Source organism: Polypterus senegalus, chromosome 13 (assembly GCF_016835505.1).
Source record: "Polypterus senegalus isolate Bchr_013 chromosome 13, ASM1683550v1, whole genome shotgun sequence".
NCBI lineage: Eukaryota > Metazoa > Chordata > Cladistia > Polypteriformes > Polypteridae > Polypterus > Polypterus senegalus.
The window spans coordinates 104019530-104041364 of NC_053166.1; the positions used below are offsets into that span (position 1 = coordinate 104019530).

The 21835-nt window shown below is 39.2% G+C and overlaps 1 protein-coding gene across 3 annotated transcripts in view; it reads left to right on the plus strand.

Moving 5' to 3' along the window:
* Positions 1-21835, plus strand: part of ppfia3 (PTPRF interacting protein alpha 3) — a 403490-nt gene that overhangs the window by 131127 nt on the left and 250528 nt on the right. For all 3 annotated transcript variants that reach the window (XM_039776518.1, XM_039776521.1, XM_039776519.1), the window contains exons 7-8: positions 62-190; positions 7739-7831. In XM_039776518.1, coding sequence (XP_039632452.1) covers positions 62-190; positions 7739-7831 — 222 coding nt within the window. The remainder of the gene's footprint in view (positions 1-61; positions 191-7738; positions 7832-21835) is intronic.

The following is a 21835-nucleotide window of genomic DNA, read 5'->3' on the forward strand; positions in this document are numbered from 1 at the left end:
CATGTTCTTGCGTTATATGTGCCAAGCAAAAATTGTACCTTTTCAATCTGCTCTCCTTTAGCGACTCACAAATGGTCCTTCTACAGCCCTGGATGATGGAGAAATTGAAAGACAGAGAGAGGGAGAGGTCGAGCGTCAGAGAACAGAGCTGTCTCAATTGAGAGAGAGGCTTGCTCTCATGTGTCGACAGGTAATGATTTGGGTGATGTTTGAATATGTAAGACTAGATTGCAATTTGAAGAGAATCCTAAGGAAGCATAAGGTCAAGTGTGAAAGACAATGGATTAGAAATGTACTGTACATGTTTTATGGAGAATGGAATGTTCTGCCCAGTAAAGAAAGTTGTCTCTGGGCATAGTAGAAATGATGTCCAGTAGGAGGAACTGAGAGTGAAAATACTTGAGAATATGATTTAAGAGATCTTAAAAAAAGGGAACTGGCATTTAGTCAATGATCATTAAGGTTTCTGGAATAGAGTTCAATTTTCAAGAACTGTAATTGCCCTCTTCCTGCAACAATTAAATTGCACTTAAATTCCACATCCCACAAATAAATGTTAATTCATTTCACAACCTGAACCAGGTTATGGACCAGCAGAAGAGCAATACATAAACACTATTGCGAGTAAGCAATAGAAAAACCACATGCAAATTAAAAAATGCTACATTGCTTTTGCTTTGGGAAATAAAAGAAAACCCAATATTTTGTCTGATTATTTCAGATATCACTTACTGTATTTAAATTAGACATTCACTTCACCAGTCTAGCATCCTTAGTCACTAAGTATAGCAGTGTATTTGCCCTATATATGGTCAGAATATCTGACAATTAAAGAGCCATCTCTGCACATGCTGTACTACAGGTTTTTGCCAGTGACATGTTACACTGAGAGTAAGTTTGGAAAGTTAGATTTTTTTTTGCTGATAATGTTAAGCAGCTGATATAACATAATTGCCTACCTTGTGTCTGCTTGGGTTCCTTATAACAGTGAACCATCTAGAGACAGGTTTGGAGAATCCCAGTTTAATTTTGCTTGAATGTTGCCGATTATCATGAATTCAGTCATTTAACAGTTAATCAGTTTCCCCTAAGAGGGAATTTAATTAGAAGTCAGGATTTCCAAACACTGTTTAAACTATAAATTGCCCCCATGATAGGAACACCTTCTTTAAATTAAGAAATTATGTGAATAGAAAATTCAACATCTAAAAAATGTACCTATTGAACTTAATAGCTTGCTAGCCCAGCTCAATACACATACATATTCTGAGGAACAACAGTGTGGGAAATGACTTTGGGGCTGGTGTTGTTTGAAATGACTGACTTCTAGAGTAAACTTGTGAATTCAGGAGGTATAAGTATATCATGAGTATATGATCTGACTTTAGCATTTTCCTTACAGGTGATAAAGGTATCTGCTAAGAATATTGTTACTTTTTATACTAAATTCAGACAACACAAGAGATGCACTGTAACACAGTCCCTAGATGAGCAAGTTTCACTGAGGGAAATACATTTGGAATGTTAAATAGACAGATGTTATACTTTGACTCATTGAACATGAGACTACTACTCTCTTTAATTTAATATTGTTCTTTATGTATGCTGCTGCTGAAGTATGTGAATTTCCCCTTGGGATTAATAAAGTATCTATCTATCTATCTATCTATCTATCTATCTATCTATCTATCTATCTATCTATCTATCTATCTATCTATCTATCTATCTATCTATCTATCTATTCCTCAGCACTACAGTTTGAAGCACTACTTTGAAGTGCACCTTGATCCAGTGAATTAAAGTGAATTTCCAGTATCACTATCCAAGGAATGCAATGCTTAATGCAACTAATGATATTTCATTTCTATATATTAGAATATTAGTATATTAGAAAATTAAAGGAACACTTTTTAATTGGGCCTGGCATGAAATCAATTAAACCTGTCTGATAATTTTCTGGTTGGTTAAGCAGCTGAGGTCATTGTTAATCACTTTCAGCTGTATTGGTGTTCATGGACTTAACGACAGGTGCACTAAAGTGGCAACAATTAGAAAACCCTCAAAACAGGGCTGGTTTTACATGTGGAGGTCATTTCAAGTTTCTCCCTCTTGATCTTTTTTGGCTGGTTTTCCACTCGTGCTAGTTTTGGCTTGAGTAATTATCTCTACTGGCAGTATGAGGCGATTCCTTAACCCTACAGAAGTTGCACAGGTTGTCCAACTTCTCCAGGATGGCACATCCACACGTGCTGCAGCAAGAAGGTTTAATGTGTCTCCCAGCACAATCTCCAGAACATGGAGGAGATTTCAGGAGACTGGCTGTTATTCTCGGAGAGCTGGACAGGGCCATAGAAGGTCCTCAACCCATCAGCAGGACCGATACCTGCTCCTTTGTGCAAGGCGGAACAGGCTGAGCACTGCTCGTGCCCTACAGAATGACCTCCAGAGGGCCACTGGTGTGAATGTCTCACCCAAACAATCAGGAACAGACTTCATGAAGATGGCCTGAGGGCACCACGTCCTGTAGTGGGTAATGTGCTCACTGCCCAGCACCGTGGAGCTCGACTGGCATTTGCTCAAGAACACCAGAATTGGCAAGTCCGCCACTGGCGCCCTGTACTTTTTACAGACGAGAGCAGGTTCACTCTGAGCAGCTGTGATAGACGTGAAAGAGTCTGGAGAAGACAAGGAGAACGATATGCTGCCTGCAACATCGTTCAACATGACAGGTTTGGTGGTGGGTCAGTGATGGTCTGGGGAGGCATATCCATGGAGGGACGCACAGACATCTACTGCGTAGGAAATGGTGCTCTGACTGCCATAAGGTATTGAGATGAAATCCTTGAACCCATTGTCTGACACTACGCTGGTGCAGTAGGTCCTGGTTTCCTCCTAATGCACGACAATGCCCGGCCTCATGTGGCAAGAGTATGCAGGCAGTACCTGGAGGATGAAGGAATTGAAACAAGTGAGTGGCCTTCACGATCCCCTGACTTAAACCCAATAGAACATCTGTGGGACATTATGTTTTGGTCCATTAGGCGCCCCAGGTTGCTCCTCAGACTGTACAACAGCTCAGGGATGCCCTCATACAGATCTGGGAGGAAATGCCACAAGACGCCATCCGTCGTCTCATTAGGAGCATGCCCCGACGTTGTCAAGCATGCATACAAGCTCGTGGGGGCCACACAAGATACTGAAAAGCATTTTGAGTAGCACAAATTACGTTTTTGAAAAAATGGACTAGCCTGCCACATCTTCATTTCACTCTGATTTTAGGGTGTCTACACAATTGAGCCCTCTGTAGGCAGAAAACTTTTATTTCCATTAGATAGATAGATAGATAGATACTTCATTAAAAGACTTGGCATCCTTTTGTTCCTAAGTCGTTATTTGTATAGATATCCAACTTCATATTGAGATCTGATGTATCTAATGCGTTTCTTTAAAGTGTTCCTTTAATTTTTGTGAGCAGTATATATTGTTCTTAGGAACTTTTAAGAAATATTTGGATGCTGTGGTGATACTACATTGTGTAATGTAAAAGATTACTGTTAGAAGAGAGAGGAGTTTCTACTATAATAAACAAACAGTAGCAGGGACTGGAATGGGGACTGGAATGAATCTTGTAACAGATGAAAAATTGTTGGGTGAATGAAATATATATTTTGACAGCCATTTACAGCTTACTTACAAAATTTAAGCAGGTTTCATTTTGAAATTCTACATGTAACGGTCATAACGGTCAACAACATCCGCCATGTTGAACTTTCTTATTTACGGCCCCATCTTCACGAAATTTGGTAAGCAGCTTCCCTGCGCTAACCAAAACCGATGTACGTACTTATTTCGGTGGTATGACACCACTGTCGGCCGCCATATTGAACTTTCCAACGTCACTAATTCTCCAACTTCCCGTGTAGGTAGAAGGCTGAAATTTGGCAGGCTTATTCCTTACAGCTTACTTACAACAGTTAAGCAGGTTTCATTTCGAAATTCTACGCGTAACGGTCATAACGGTCGACAACGTCCGCCATGTTGAACTTTCTTATTTATGGCCCCATCTTCACGAAATTTGGTAGACGGCTTCCCTGCGCTAACTGAAACCAATATATGTACTTATTTCGGTGGTATGATGCCACTGTCGGCCGCCATATTGAACTTTTCAACGATCTTTGTTACTTATGGGCCCATCTTTAAGAAATTTGGTACGCGGGTTCCCAACGCTAACTGAATCCTACTTACGTACATATATACGTCCATAGCCTGCAGCTCGGTCATCGTGTGAGGCGGCGCGGTCCCCATCCCAACGCCTCCCACGTTGTTGGATGCCTGCCTATATAAGGCTGTCCGTTGCTCCGATCTCTACATTCCCTTCCTTGCTTCGCCACGGGATTCACGTCTCCCTGCTGATAACTACAGCCTTTTTATTTAATCCACGGCTTCTCCGCTGTTTTATTGTTCGTTTATTATGATTATATTTATTGTTTAGGTATTTTAGACTTACTTTACATTGTTCAGGTACCCATTTCCTTTATCATTCTAACCGTACCCCCATTAACATGTCTATCGAGGTGATCACCATTGATCAAAGAACTGTTACTTACTGAGTGGTTTCCATGCCCGGAGATGGCACCTACCTTTTCCATTCTCTGTGTTACATATTGCACGGCCATATCAGGGTCACTCTTGATATCCGGAGGAACATTGTGTCTTATGTATTGAATGACTGGGACAGGTTCAAGGTGTGGACTGATGATGGTACAGGAGATAATTATACTACACAGGAGCACTAGAAGAGTGAAATGCTTAAGCCCTTCACCTATGGTTCTGCATGTGAGTTGATGACTGCCGCTGAATTGTTCGGTTGTCGCTTTCAAGTGTACCGAAATGGCCAAATATTTTACACCTTTCGACAACTGCCAGTGCCTCTTAAACATCTTAGATTCACAGGTGACGATTTCAGTAGTGGACACTTTGATGTTTATGAATGTTTAAACTCTGAAGAGCTGGATGTGAAGTTATCGATGAAACCGGTTATATGCTTACAACACTTGACAGATGCCGAATGTCACTTCAACACAAGTCCTGCAAATATTGTCGTCATTGAAACAAACCATGAAACTCAAACCGATTATGACAGCAGCAATCCAAGATGTGAGATTTGAAACAAGATTACTGTTCACATGGCCAACTGTACGTTGCTCATTCAGGAAGTGGTCCCCTGAGGCAGAGCAGGCTCTGAGAGACTGCTTTGGAACTACAGACTGGGATATATTGCTGAGATCACATAGTGAGAACATTGAAGAGGCTGTTGAATGCACAACTGATTACATCAACTTCTGTATGGACATTGTAGTTCCAGTAAGAACAGTATGCTGCTATGCTAACAACAAGCCATGGATTACAAGTGACATCAAGGGCCTTTTGAACCAGAAGAAAAGGGCTTTTAAAGGTGGTGATAAGCATGAGCTGAAGTGCGTGCAGAAGGAACTCCGAGTCCAGCTCAGGGCGAAAGAGCAGTACAGGAGAAAGCTGGAGCAGAAGTTGCAGAACAACAGCATGAAGGAAGTGTGGGATGGGATGAAGATTATCACTGGCTGCAGCTCAAGCGGGTGCCGCCATGAGACAGACGTGGAGAGAGCAAACCAAATGAACAACTTCTTTAATAGGTTTGATCACAGTAACCCACTCTCACCTCGGAGTACTGCATCCTCCAACCATCCTTCTGCTGATACCAGCATAGGTGAGACATCCCCACCCACAATTACAGCAGCCCAGGTGAGCAGAGAGCTGAAAAGACTTTGTGCCAGCAAAGCAGCGGGTCCAGATGGTGTATCGCCACGATTGCTGAAGGCCTGTGCGTTGGAACTGGGGAGCCCTCTACAGCGCATCTTCAACCTGAGCCTGGAACAGGGGAGAGTCCCGAGGCTTTGGAAAACATCTTGTATCACTCCTGTCCCAAAGGTATCACGTCCTAGTGAGCTGAATGACTTCCGCCTGTTGCTCTGACGTCACATCTGATGAAGACCATGGAGCGGCTGCTGCTTCACCACCTGAGGCCACAGGTCCGTCACGCCCTCGACCCTCTGCAGTTCGCATACCAGGAGAAGGTGGGAGCGGAGGATGCCATCATCTATATGCTTCATCGATCCCTCTCCCACCTGGACAGAGGCAGTGGTGCTGTAAGAATTATGTTTTGGACTTCTCTAGCGCCTTCAACACCATCCAACCTCTGCTCCTTAGGGATAAGCTGACTGAGATGGGAGTAGATTCACACCTTGTGGCATGGATTGTGGACTATCTTACAGACAGACCTCAATATGTGCGTCTTGGGAACTGCAGGTCTGACATTGTGTGCAGCAATACAGGGCGCCACAGGGACTGTACTTTCTCCGGTCCTGTTCAGTCTATATACATCAGACTTCCAATATGACTCGGAGTCCTGCCACGCAAAAGTTCGCTGATGACACTGCTATTGTGGGCTGCATCAGGAGTGGGCAGGAGGAGGAGTACAGAAAGTTAATCAAAGACTTTGTTAAATGGTGCGACTCAAACCACTTACACCTTAACACCAGCAAGACCAAGGAGCTGGTGGTGGATTTTAGGAGGCCCAGGCCCCTCATGGACCCTGTGATCATCAGAGGTGACTGTGTGCAGAGGGTGCAGACCTATAAATATCTGGGAGTGCAGCTGGATGACAAATTGGACTGGACTGCCAATACTGATGCTCTATGTAAGAAAGCTCAGAGCAGACTATACTTTCTGAGAAGGTTGGCATCCTTCAACATCTGCAGTAAGATGCTGCAGATGTTCTACCAGACGGTTGTGGCAAGTGCCCTCTTCTACGCGGTGGTGTGCTGGGGTGGCAGCATAAAGATGAAAGACGCCTCACGCCTGGACAAACTTGTTAAGAAGGCAGGCTCCATTGTAGGATTAAAGTTGGACAGTTTAACATCTGTGGCAGAGTGACGGGCACTAAGCAAACTCCTGTCAATCATGAAGAATCCACTGCATCCACTTAACAGGATCATCTCCAGGCAGAGGAGTAGCTTCAGTGACAGACTTTTGTCACTGTCCTGTTCCACTGACAGACTGAGGAGATCGTTCCTCCCCACACTATGACTCTTCAATTCCACCCGGGTGGAGTAAATGCGAACATTAATTTTATTTTAATTCTTTTCATTTTTATTACTATTTAATTTAATATTGTTTCTTTGTATCAGTATACTGCTGCTGGATTATGTGAATTTCCCCTTGGGATTAATAAAGTTATCTATCTATCTATCTATCTATCTATCTATCTATCTATCTATCTATCTATCTATCTATCTATCTATCTATCTATCTATCTATCTATCTATCTATCTATCTATCTATCTATCTATCTATCTATCTATCTATCTATCTAATGGCCTTAACAAATAGACATCAAAACTAGCTACGTTAGGCTAGTTACATTATGTGGTTGGTCTACTGCATGCTTTCATCAAATATTGGGATGAATTTCTATTACATTTTAATTATGTTGTTAGTGTTGTATCCATCTTTTTTTAAATGTGCAATTACTCTCTTCAAAACTTCTGATCAAAATGCTGGAACCATAATCATACTCATTGTGTACCCTGAGTAAACTATTGGAAAATGTCATGTATGTGGTAGACTGGAATGAAGTAAATAAGTCGCTGATTAACATAGAATATGATATTACTTAGCTTTCCCATTTTTTTTGGTATAGATAGGAGAGATCGAGGAGCAGCTAGCTACAGCAAGAAGGGAGCTGTCAAAATCAGAAGAGACAAATCTTAAACTTCAGAGAGACGTGAAAGAGGTATGAGAGTAATAAAGAAATTTCTTTCGTATTGTGCTGTTCTCCTCTCTCCTTTGGTACATGTGATACTCTTTGTTTTTCAACATCCAGCATGCCTCTTCACATTATTTTTATCTTCCACACACTTTTTCACTTCCTTCTAAAACACCTACTGTTTTACAGTTTTTCTCGATTGGTTTGGCTCATTTCTTGAAACCGAGATGACATTCTCAAAACCATAAGGTCATTTGGCCAAACAGTCTTACAGTGCTGCCCAACATTATAGCTCACTAGCAAAACAAATATCTTACCCCAAACTCTTCGTCCATGCTTCAAAAGCAGATTCCTTTCCCATATAAAAGGTCAGTACAGTCAGAATAGCACAGATCCTTCTCAATTGCCTTGGCACATGTGCATTCATTTAGTGCTTTTGTCAGAATACCCCGGATGGTTTAGCACAACACCATGGATCCCCTGCAAAAGCTCATATCTCTCCCAAAACAGTTTATCCATGTGTCAAAACTAAATATCCTTCCCATATAAATAGTCAATGCCCCCAAAATGCATTATACCTTTGGCATTGTTTAAGCACTGCAAGTCAAAATGCTTAGACGTTTTGTCACTGAGGCACAGGTCTAGCAACAGAATACCACTATGAATAAAACCAAAAGATTTTACAGTAAAATCAGCCTCCAATAAACCACTCATACTCAAGGAAACTGTAAACATTTTTATTCGTACAAAGAAATGTTAACATTAGAGAACATACTGTGAAAAGAAAACATATACAGGATTCTGTAAATGTGAACAGTTATAAACACAAACAAAAAAACAAAAAAACTCTAGCCCACCATACTGTAAATAAAGTCTCAGAACTATAGTACAGTAATATTTTCAGTGGTCGCCATTGTCACCCTCTCTTTCCTGGCCACCATCCTCATCCTCCTGGCCATCGACGCTGCTCTCTGTCAGGCCATAAATTCTCATCCACATCGCAACGGATATTTTCTCGCATGCAGCGAGGAAGAAACGGCGTGAATGTCTCAACCATCCCCTACATTGATCCCCTGTGATGTTCTCACATGCAGCATCCATTGCATGCAGCAGGGCCCTCTGGTCTTGAGCCTGATGCTCATACACCCTCCACCTCCAAGCTGAAAAAACTCCTCAATTGGATTCAGGAAAGGAGAGTAAGGTGGAAGAAACTCCATTAGCATCCGGGGATGGGTGGTGAACCAGGTTCTGATGCGTGGGCAGGTGGAAGTTCACATTATCCCACACAATGACATAATGTGGTAGCTGAGGTCCTTCTACACCTCTCTCATTTTCTGGGATCAGATCAGTATAAAGGTGGTCCAAAAATTGAGGAGCTTTTGTGTATTGTAGGGCCCTAAACTGGGAATGTGTGTGGCCACACCTCTTCTGATATAGCGGCACACATTGTTATATTTGCTCCTCGCTGGCCTGGGACATCCACAGTGGCTCGGTGGCCAATGATGTTACGCCACGCCTTCGACCTTTGGCCAGGTTGAAGCCAGCTTCATCAACAACACTAGGATGTGAGGGGTTTCGTTGCCTTCTAATGCCATAATTCTCTACAATAGAATAGAAATAAATCTAATCAGTCAAGTAGAGACAGATACTGCAGGGAGGATCTAAAGTACTGTACAAACAGGGAGTGGGAAACTGAAGACAATTTCTAGGAAAATGCTCTAGTCACACAAAGCTGGATTCTGAAGGTGAAAAGGATAACGCAAAACAAAAACAGTGGTAACCATGTCTTACTGTAATAGTGTTACAATGATAGACAACCAGTAGTTGACTTACATGCACATACTGGTACCGCAGCCCTTTCACTCTGTCAGAGTTTCTCTCAAATGGTACCCTGTAAATCTGTTTCATGGTCATCTGATGTTTCTTCAATACCCGGTCTATTGTGGAGATGCTGATAGAGTTTATATTTTGGAACATTACATTGTCTAGCAGGATTGCATTACGAATCTGTCTCAGTGTGATGGCATTATTTGCAATGACCATGTTGCATATTTCTTGTTCTTGTTGTTCATTTAGAAGTTTTCTTCTGCCACCCACTTGAGGCTGTCGTCCAATCCTAGACATACAAGTCAAAGGTCAACACTGTAAATTTGTTACAAAATGAGTTACCAATGTAATTGTACTGCTGTCTTATGGTACTAGAAGTGTGATGCACTGCACAGTGACTGGAATACTATTCACAGTATTTTCTCCATTTTTTTGTCTTTGTCATTTTTATAGTATCATATAACATCACATGACGATATTACAGTACTCTAGGCCTACACACACACCAACACTGAATAGTTCAATAGCATAGTTCTGTACCTGTTTTCCCTGCGAAAGGTTTGGATGATGGAGGAGACTGTAGACCGAGGCACATTAGGCTGCACTCGGTGACCTGCCTCTGCCATTGTGAGGCGATGGTTTATGACATGGTCAATAAGGGTGGCCCGGATTTCATCTGGGACATCATGGTGCCTCCGTGCTCCTTGGCCTCTTCCCCCTATTCCTCCACGCATTCTCACTCCTCCTCTTCCTCTTCTTCTTCCTCCTCTTCCTCGAGCAGGAAGTTGCTGTTGTACTTGGCGAGGTGCTTCCATGTTCACACTGCAAATGAAACTGGCCCCGCGCCAAGCTCTGTCTATATACTTTTGGCAGCAGTCATAATCATAGACAACACCTGTCAGGTATCTGAACAACCTGTTTGATTGGTCATCTGAGATGTGGGAAACTGCTCCTTCGTTAGTTCTAATTTCACCTGATTGATTGTCAAGTACTGTCATAACTTTATCAAATGTTCCAAGATATTCTTTCATGGTATTATATCTTTGACTAATTTTGACAGTTGAACAGACAATTGTGCATATGATGACTTACACAATGAAACCATGCTGATATGTTTTGGAGTGAGTGACCATTTCACTGAAAAATCAACTAATCAGTTTAGATCGGCAAGATCTATTTATTTGGAAAATGTGCTAAATGTGGGCTCATTGTGCTAACTGTAGCTACTTGTACATAATCATTTGAAAAGAAGCACAGAGTCACTTGAGACATGTACTAAAGCATTTGCAATTTGATTAAACCAATGAAAAATGACATTCTGTTGTGAACAATTGCAAGGTGGTTTGGAGATTTGTCCATGTTATTTTGAGAATGTCATCTCGGTTTCAGGAAATGAGCCAAACCAATCGAGAAAAACTATAAGTCAGTCTCTTCAATTAGAGTTATCGTTTCTATGCTTATAGAGAAATCTTTTTCAACCAAAATAGAAACACTAGTGCTAGAAAACAAATACTGTAGTTAAAGTAAAAACAATAAAATGAATGAATTACTGCTTGTTTATTTAAAATCTTTCTCGGTTGCAAATACTTTTGTAGCAATATTTGACCTGTCACCATAGCGCATTACTTGCTATGATTTTAAGCTGTGCAGATCACTTAGCATTACCAGGCTTTAGAGACTATAGAATAATATTACAGACATTCCTACCTTGGCTCATCATAATTTATGTCCATCATCATAAATACTCCATTTTTTCAAACCAGCCACAACAACACTTCATATGTTGAACAATAAATGACAAGGGGAATGCATAGGTTTTAATGGGAAGGAGACTGCAAAAATATGAACTGTATGCTAAAGTTCTTCAAACACATAAGACAGGAGTGGTGCATCCTCAATAGATTATGCTCTGAAGGTGAAAATTGACCAAAACAGATTATTTCAATATTTGTGTAGTAGAATAACATTCAATGACTGGGTGAACAGTTTAAGGAATGGTAAAGGTAAGCTAGTGATTGCAGACAGTCAAATAGAAAATGCAATGTTATTCAATTGTATGAAAAGGATGACTGAGCTGATCCATGTAATTCTATGTCAGTAAGCTGAAGCATCATAGGTAAATTAACGAAGGTTTTATTAAGGAGAAGTTACACATGTTTTGAAGATTTAGGGTACAGTCAGCATGGGTTCAGACTAAGAAAGCCATGTTTTACTAATATCCTGGAACTTTATGAGGAAACAACAGAAAAATGTGATCAATGAGATGAATATATTATTATCTTGATTTCCTTAAGGCTTTTGATAAGGTACCCATAAAGGATTGATTAGTGATCAAACTAAAAAATTGAATTAAATAGTGTAAGCAAAGGGTCAAGGTGACGGCAATTTTTACACAATTAGGTGGTGTTAAAAGTGGTGTCCCTCATAGATCAGTGCAAAGAACACTGATCTTTGTAACATACATAAACTGTCTGGAAAAGAATATAATCAAAAAGTCAGTTAAGTTTGTAGATGATACCAAAACTAGGTAGAAGGGCAGATAATCCAGTATCAACTAAATTGTTACAGAGCAACTTGGATAGCATACAGACTTGGGTAGATTTGTATTATACAGAATTTAATGAAACTAAATACAAAGCTTGATTTGAATACACTTCGGGAGGTCTGAAACTTGAAAGTACACTTATGAGAGGTACTTAGGAGTCATAGTGTATTCCTTACTATTTTCAACCAGACAGTGTATAACAGCAATTAAGAAAGATAATTGGATGTTAGGTTGAATATCATAAGATGTGGAATTTAAGTCAAGGTTTTGCTTAAGTTATTTAATGCACTAGTAGGACATCACTTGGAGTACTGTGTTCAGTTTTGGTCTCCATATTTAAAAAAAAGACATAGCAATTCTAGAGAAAGTCAAAGGAAGATCAGTTCGGCTGATTCCAGAACTACAGTAAGGGATATGAGCTTTGAGGAGAAATTGAAGGATTTGAATCGTTTTAGTTTAAGCAAAATGAAGTTAAGAGGTTGCATGATTTTTTTTTTTAATTATCTAAAGGAATTAGTAGAATAGATCCCTGTTGTTATTTTAAAATAAATTCTTCAAAGAGAATACTAGGAGAATAAGGGTAAATTTTACACAAGTGCTGTAATGTTTTTGTTCAAGTAGAAAACCAGAGAACATAGAATAAATGACCAAGTAGTGTGTTGGAGAGCAAGGCTTTAGTAAGTACCTTCATTTCTTTTTTTTGATGTAACTAGAAGAAACTGAGTTTAGAATGGCAAGCAGGCACTGCTCTAAGACCACTGACAAAAGAATGAGGTGGCTAGTTTTTCACAAAACTTGGTACACTTACTAATTAAGCAGCCAGAGCCACTGCAGTAAAAACAAAGTACCACTCAAAATGGTAACCATGGGCAAGACCCAGGATCAAATCTGCAATCTCTTGATTATAAGACAGCAGCTCTTTCCACTGCACCAATCAAACAGACATGTCTGCTTTGTGTCGATTGACATTTGGGCTAAATTTTTTAACACTTTGAAAGTAACATGTAAATTGAATAATTTCTTTTTCTTTCTTTATATTATTCAATAAAAGAGTACTTGTTTTGTTATATCTTTTGTGAAAGTGTTTATTTGATATTTGCATTTCAGTGTTCACACTTTATACACTTTACATCAGCTTTTTTGTCATTACTATAACATGAAAAAAAGTTTCTGTTTGAGTTATATGTTCAACATTTCTTGCCTTGTATTTCCTGTCATCCTACATTTACACAGATCTTTGTGGACACGGAACACGAATGAAAAGCACATATTCCAAATAGTTATATATTACTTACCCAATACAATTCCAGACACTTAACTCCCAGATAAAGAAACTTAAGCTGTGAGAATTTTGCATCTGACTTAAATTCAGCTGCCTCGTCAGGGATGGGATAGCAGGCTGCTTGCTGCTTGTGCAGATTGACACATTTGCAAAACAAAGACACTGATGAGGAGGTGTGAGGGAATATAAGGTGGTCCGGCATTACAAATATATTCATAGGCTTCTGGGATTGTAGTGTTAACAGGCAAAAGGACAAAGAAAGAATGTACTGTGTTTTCACTGACAAACTTAATTTTATTTGTTAAACATAAACAAATTTAGAAATTGATGCCTGCCGCACACTCAAAAAAATTAGAACAGAGGCAAAGCAAGACTGTAAAGGTTATACAAGTAACATTCTGTAAGGTTCCTCAATTAGCAGATTAAATGGTAACAGGTATGGGTGTAAAGATTGGGTATGAAAGGAGCATCCACTAAAAGCTCAGTCTTTGCAAGCAGAGATGGGTCATGGCTCAGCACGTTGTGCTGAACTTCATGAGAGAATTATCTGTCAATTTAAAAACAATGTTTTTCAGCACAGGAAAGGAAAGAATTTAGGTCTATCACTATCTACAATTAATATGAACATATGGACTAGGGAGTACTTTGGGAAATCATTGTCACTTAACACATTCTTCCCCTGCATCAAAAAATGCTCCCTGAAATTGTATTATGCAAAGAGGAAGCCATACATCATTTTCTTTTTATTTTATTGAATTTATTAAAATCAAATAACATTCCATACAAGCAACTCAAATTTTACACAACTAGGTTTGAATCAAATCAACCCTACCCCTGAGAAAGAGAGCTAGGCCAACAGAATAAAACTTTAATAGTAGGAAAAAAAGTAAATAAATAATAAAATAATAAATAAATAGAATAAAAAGGGAAGATGATCTGCTTCTTCAATTTAAATGCTTATTCTAAAATGTTATTGATTAGATCCTGCCATGTTTTGAAGAAGTTTTGTACAGATCCTCTAAGTGAGAATTAGATTTTTTCCAATTTCAGATAATATATAACATCAGTTATCCACTGACTTAAAAGTGGTGAATTTGGAATCTTCCAGTTTATCAAGATAAGTCAACGTGCCAATAGTGAAGTAAAGGCAATTACAGTTTGTTTATCCATCTGGAAGTATCCCAAACATGCAGCTGTTAGTGGATTAAAAGGGATTGTAACTCCAAGGCTGTCTGCAAAGCATTTAAAGATTTTGGTCCAAAATTATGTTAATTTGGTGCACGTCCAAAATACATAGCCCATTGAGGCTGAAACTTGATTGCAACGTTCTCAAGTTGGGTCTTGCCCTGGAAACAGTTTGGATAATTTTAAATCAAGACATATGTGCTCAATATAGAATTTTAAGTTGAATAATTGTATGCTTTACGCATATTTAGCTTGAATGAATTCTGTTCATTTCTGCCTTCCACTCCTTTTTTGAAATGTCGAATAAGAGATCCTTTTCCCACTGTACTCTGGGATCTTTGAAAGGGAGGGACTTTAAACGGTTTTTATATATTGCAGAAATGTCCTCAAAACTGATTAATGTTTTTTTTCCAAAATAGAGGTTGGTGGGAGGTGAGGAAAATTGGGCAGGTTTTGTTTAACAAAGTTTCTAATTTGGAGGTAGTGAAAGAAATGTGTTGCTGGAAAGTTAAATTTGGAATGTAAGTGTTTGTAGGATGCACAGGTCTCAAAGTGATTTAATCCTGAATGTTTTCCAGACATTAAAAACTGTGTACGTTTGAGAAGGTGGAATAAGGTGGTTATCGTGCAGAGGTGCCACAGATAAAAGCTTCACGGTCTTGAAGTACTTCCTATATTGTTTCAATATTCTGAGTGAATGAAGCACAATTAGATTGTTAGTATATTGCCGATATCAAGGAATATAAAGAAGTACTGCAGGTTTTTATAGCTTGTATATTTGCTGTACAGTAATAAAACTGAAAGATAGGTAGAGCCATGCCACTTTCTGCCTTAGGTCTTTTTAGGGTCGCCCTTTGGATACGTGGATGTTTTGAATTCCAAATAAATGATGTTATGATTGAATCTAACATCTTAAAAATGATTGGAATGTTTTGAAATAGAAAAAGAAGTTTAGGAAGGATATTCATCTTGACAGTGTTAATTCTTCCATCTAAAGTGAGATGGAGGGTAGACCGTGTATGCAAGTCTTGCATATTTTTTTCCATACAGACAGCAAAATTTTGTTGATAAAGAGCTTTTTGTTTACTTGTGATGTTTACCCCTAGGAATTTAAACTGATCTGCGATGATAAAAGAGAAGATGTTCAATGTCATGGTATGTGCTTGAGAGTTCACTGGAAAGACCACACTTTTATTCAAATTAACTGTGAGACCAGAAATCTTTTGAAATTGTGTTAGTGCTGCTAGGACTGCAGGCACAGTATTTTGTGGATCTGATATATAGAGTGGTCCAGATCTAATTATGCAATTTTCATTACGCTATAACTTCTTAGAGGTGGCACAGTGGCAGTGCTGCTGCCTCACAGTTAGGAGACACAGGTTTGCTTCCCGGGTCCTCCCTGTGTGGAGTTTGAATGTTCTCCCCATGTCTGCGTGGGTTTCTTCCCACGGTCCAAAGACATGCAGGTTAGGTGCATTGGCGATTTTATATTGTCCTTGGTGTGTGTGTGTGTGTGTGCACCCTGTGTTGGCTGGGATTGATCCAACAGAACCCCGTGACCCAGTAGTTAGGATATAGCGGTTTGGATGATGGATGGATGGATGGATGGATGGATATAACTTATAAACTTATTACTTAAGTTTATTACATAGAAAATCACCCAAAAAATCCTAGACCATCGAGAAGTGTGCGAACTGACATGAAGAATCGTCTTTACACCAAGCTGGAATCGTCCCCGCTTAAATCAAAGTTATCCAGACAATCTGGATCTGCATAATTAGATGTGGACCACCCTGTATATATAGTAACATACCATCTACATATAGCGAAATTTTCTGTTCAAGTCATTCTCTGATAATTCAATTTATCTCATAAGAATTCTGACAATGAACTATCAGTGGCGACAGCAAAAAGCATCCTTGTCTAGTACCACATTCTAGTTTGAAGCAGTCTAAAATAATTTGGTTAATACAAACTAAGCCTTCTGGACTGGTATACAGTAGTTTGATCCATGCACAAATGTTCAGGCCAAACCCAAATTTCTCCAATGTAGTGAAAAGCTAGTTCAATTTAACCATATCAAATGCTTTTTGTGCATCCAATGATAATAATATCCCTATTGTGTTAGACTTTATGGGTAAATATATTACATTAAGCAGGTGTCGAAGATTTCAAGCTAAGTGTCTGCTTTTAATAAATCCAGTTTGTTTTTGTGATATTACCGAAGGAAGCACTTTCTCAGTCCTCTAGCTAGGACTTTGAAGATTATGTTCACATAATTATCCAGAAATGAGATTGGTCTGTATGATGCACATTTTAATAAATCCTTATTTTACTTAGGAAAGATGGCAATTAATGCTTGGCGAAAAGTTTGTGGTAGAATTTTATTGTCATAGCTTCTGTAAATGTTGCTAATAGGAGAGGATCTAATTTGATTGAGAATTTTTTATAAAATTCGGCAGGATAGCCACCAGGGCCTGCTGCTTCTCCACTCTGGAGTGAGTTTATAGCATCTAATAAATCTGAAAGTGCTAGAGGTTTATCCAATTCCTGTGCACTGTGAGTATTGTGAACGGAACCCGGGCACAAGCAGGCAGACATGTTGTTTTCCACCACAACATGTTTATTTACAACCATTTACAGAGTCCAAAGTGCACACATGCCCCCAAAGTCCTGGCCACACAATGCCTTGCACTTTTCAGGCCGCTTCCTTGCCTCCTCCGCAAGCTCAGTCCTTCCTTCACTCCCGACTCCTGCCCCGAATGAAGGGAGACGGCCCCTTTTATCTTTACCCGGATATGCTCCAGGTGCTCCCCGGCAATCACCCGCCGAAACGCCCCGTGTAGCGGAAGTGCTGGCTGTACTCCCGGAAGCACTCCGGGTGTCCCTGCTTCTCTTCCCCCCAGCACTTCCTGGTGTTGCAGAAGTGATGAGGTCCAGGGTTCCCAAGGCATTGGGTTGGGCTTGTGCGCCCTGTGGTGGGCTGGCGCCCTGCCTGGGGTTTGTTTCATGCCTTGCACCCTGTGTTGGCTGAGATTGGCTCCAGCAGATCCCCGTGACCCTGTAATTAGGATATAGCGGGTTGGATAATGGATGGATGAATGTTTCTTTAGTTGTCAAGAGGTTGAGTTCTGAATGCAGAGCCTGTCTTTTCCTATGAAGTATCTCATTTGGACACCTGGCATATTCTTGATTTATCCTGGTAATTTCACTGATTAGCTCTAATACCTTCTTGGTTTCCAATTTATTTTTGTGGGAAAGATATGAGATAATCTGTCCTCTTAAGAAAGCCTTCAAAGTTTCCCAGAGTATTCCTGCAGAGTCCTATGAGGCTGCATTTGTCTTTAAAAATTGATTTGTTTGGATATAAATTTTTACAGTTTTTGTGTGCAAGATGATTATATGGGGTATAATGATTTGAGCTCCATGATCAAAGGGGTGTGGTCAGAGAAAACAATAGTGTCATACTTACAAGATTTAATTGTAAGCAAAAAATTGTTATCTATAAAGAAATAATCAGTTCTTGAGTAGAAGTGATGCACTGGTGAGTAGAAAGACTATGTTCTTGAGTTTGGGTTTAGAAATCTCCAGGGGTCTGATAAGTTGTTATCAGTTACAAACTGTGTAATTGTCTTTTCAGTGTTAGATTTCATCCACACTGTGGCAGGAGACCTATCTAGATCTGGATTTAAAACACAATTAAAGTGCTCAGCCATTATAATATAATGAGTGTTCATATTGGTAATGGATGCAAATACGTTTTGGATGAATTCCCTATCATCCACATTGGATGCGTAGATATTTATCAAAATCATGTTATGGTTAAATAAATTGCCCATGACGATCACATATCTTCCTTCAGGATCAGATACTATATCTGATACTTCAAATGAGATTGCTCTATGTATACGAATTCTCACACCTCTAGTTTTCTTTGTAAAGCTGGAATGGAGTATTTGGCCAGTTCAGTCTCTGTGCAGCTGAAACTGATCCTTGCTTAATAAGTGGGTCTCCTGTAAAAAATACTATTTTAGCGTGTAGACTTTTTAGGTGAGAGAATATTTTCTTTCTCTTTAAATCATGATTGAGACCTTTAACAATCCAGCTGAGAAAGTTCACGGTATGGTCATGGAGACATTGTTTCTGAGCTTTTGTTGTCATTTTGTAGTCTTAACTTAAGAAAGGACAGCTTTGACCTGAATTTCCAATTTTCCCAGGAGGTTTTAACATGAAGACTATTGTTGTGTTGACACCTATAATTGTAAGGATTAAAAGGATAGATGAGAAATAGCTTGCTCCCTTTGTCTCCCCCCTCAGTCCCTCTGTACCCCCAATTTGCCTCTCTACGTGAAGATGGACCACACATGACAAAGTTCCAATCCTCTGACATACCTAGAGATAGAGCATGGCCAAAACAAAACAACCCCCTAAAAAATGGCATTTTAGGATTAAAATAGAGATCTATTGACAATATAGTCCAAATCCTATAAGCATAAAATATAATCTTAAACAGTCTTGAGCCCTAATACAATTAAACACGGACCAAGCATATAATGTTAAATAGTCCCCTAAAAAAACTAATTAATTAATTTTTTAAAAAGTGTACACATATATACATGCATGCATAGACATATATAATTGTAATTAAAACATAAACAAGAAGTGGCTAAAAAGGAAATACAATGTATGGTTACGGTAGCAGTATCATTTCAAGCCGATCAAACAGCAGGTAAGATCTTCTTTGTTATGCCAGAACTAGATGCCACTCGCGATTGTATTTTAAAAAAGTGTCGGGATCAGTTTTCTTAGCTCTTTTTCTGCTTCCTCCATAGAAGTAAAACTGTAGAGAACTTTCCGTTTGGCAGGATACAAAGAAGTTGTATCTAAACTTGACTTTCCGCAAACGCTGTTTAATATTGTAAAATGCAGCCCGTTTAGCAGCTGTTAATGGTGAGAAATCAGGAAAAATATGAATCTGGTTATTTTCAAATAAAATCCCTTGTTTTTGTCTGAGAAGTAAATTATATGTAATTTAAATTGTAATTTTTCAAAATGCATGATGAGAGTCCTAGGTTTTAAGGTATTCAATTCACGTATGTAATATACTACTGCTATCTTAGTGTCTGATTTCAAGTCCTCTCTGATTAATTTAGAGAATAGCTCAGGTATGAATTTCACTGGGTTTGGACTTTCACGATTCTCAGGGAGACCTTCAATTCTAATAATATTCCTTCTGCATCCATCTTCCAGTGCAGCTAGTCTGTCTCCAAGTACTTTGCTTTTGAGTTTGCAGCCATTGCTTTTCCATCAGCGGTAGATGCCAGTTGTTCAGCTAGTTCAATATGAGTCGTGAACGTTTGCTTAACGTCTTCTAACTGAGCACCAAGTGCTCAAAGTTCATTCTCAAACTTAGACGCATTTTCCTGTATTTTTTTTCTCACTTTTTTCTAGCATACCTTTAAAAGTTTCCTCAAAGTGTTTATTTAAACGTTTTTTTTCTGGTCTTTAATATCCTGAAGCAACTTCTTGTTTGTCTTGGGTATGTCCTTTATTTCTTTTCTTACATCATTTATTTCTTTCTTATAATGTAATAATATAATATAATTCTTGAGCTCCTTGAGCTGTGGCCATTGCGGCAATCATTACCTTCAGTTCAGACCGATCGTTTAGGTCTTCTCTGTGCTCCGTGGTTAAAGTGGCAGGCCCAGTTGGAGTTGACGCTCCTGGCTTCTGGGCAATAGTTGACAACGCGGGTGGTAAGGCTGACAGCTTTGCACATTCACTCCGACTTTTGGTTTCGGCTGACGATGATGCAGCGGCATCATGTGCTGGGAAATCTGCGCTTTTGTCTATCTGTTCCTGCTCAGTCTACCTTCACCTTGAACTTTATGCCTGTCTAAGTTTGGATGAAGGTTTAGCTGTCTTTTCCGTTTCTTTCTGAGCCCTTTTTCTGCTGCTCATGTTTATATATGCTTGCCTATACTGTAACTGAACCTCCTCTAGTTGAGTAAATACAGGATACCGCAGGATGATAAAAAAAAAAGACAAAAATAGCACCGCTGCTTACAGAGTTCTGCTTCAAACGTCCATCTCCTGTAAAGGATGAGACCAACTCCATACATAAATTTTGTGCAGAAACATTAGTAAGTTCTCTGTGCAAATGCTCATCTGAGATGGACTGAAAGACAATGGAAATGTGTTCTGTGGTTCTGAGTCCCTGTTTCAGGTTATTTTTGGGAAAGACAGACCTCAGATTCTATGTGCCAAAGTTGAAGAAGACCATCCAGACTGTTATCAACAAAGGGTGCAAAAACCAGCATCTGTGATGGTTCATGGCATAGGGCATCTGTATATATGTGAAGACACCATTGATGCGGAGACTTACATTGGAATTTTAGAGGGACATATGCTCCCATCAAGAAAACATCTTTTCCCAGGAACGCCATGTATATTTCAGCAGGACAATACCAGGCCTCATTCTGCACAAATTTCAAAAGTGTAGATTTGTAGACATAGAGTCTGTGTGCTTGGCTAGCCTGCCTGCAGTTCAGATCTGACTCTTGTTCAAAATGTCTGGGGCATCATGAAGTGGAGAATCAGACAACTGTAGCCAGAGATTGTTGAGCAGCTCAAGTCTTTTATACAGTAAGAATGGGTAAAATTCCACTTGAAATACTGCAACAATTAGTTCCTTCAGTTCCCAAATGATTAAGGAGTGTATTTAAAAGAAAAGGGTATGTGACCCAGTGGTAAACTTGTCTGAACTTTTTTGGAGTGTGTTGCAGGCATCAATTTATAAATTTGTCTATGTCTAATAAATAGAATTAAGTTTGTCAGTGAAAACACTGAACATTTTTTCCTTGTCCTTTTGCCTTTTAAATAAAGGTTAGAGATGTTGTTTTTTATTGCAATTTTAGAAAGTGTCTCAACTTTTTTGGAAATGGAGTTTGTAAATTATAAATACTTTTTTATTTTCAGTGGAAAATGTGCTTCAATCTTTTTAGCTTTGAGTCAAGAATGAGACTGCACTGATTTAGAAATACTCTACAATTTATTTATGATTTATGTACTGTTCTGTCCGTATGCTTTCATTTACATTGGAAAAGGGAACTGTTTGCTTAAAAGCAGAATTATTAAACACAATCATAATATATGTTTTAATGCTCCATTGGGGCTGCACCACCTTCTCTTA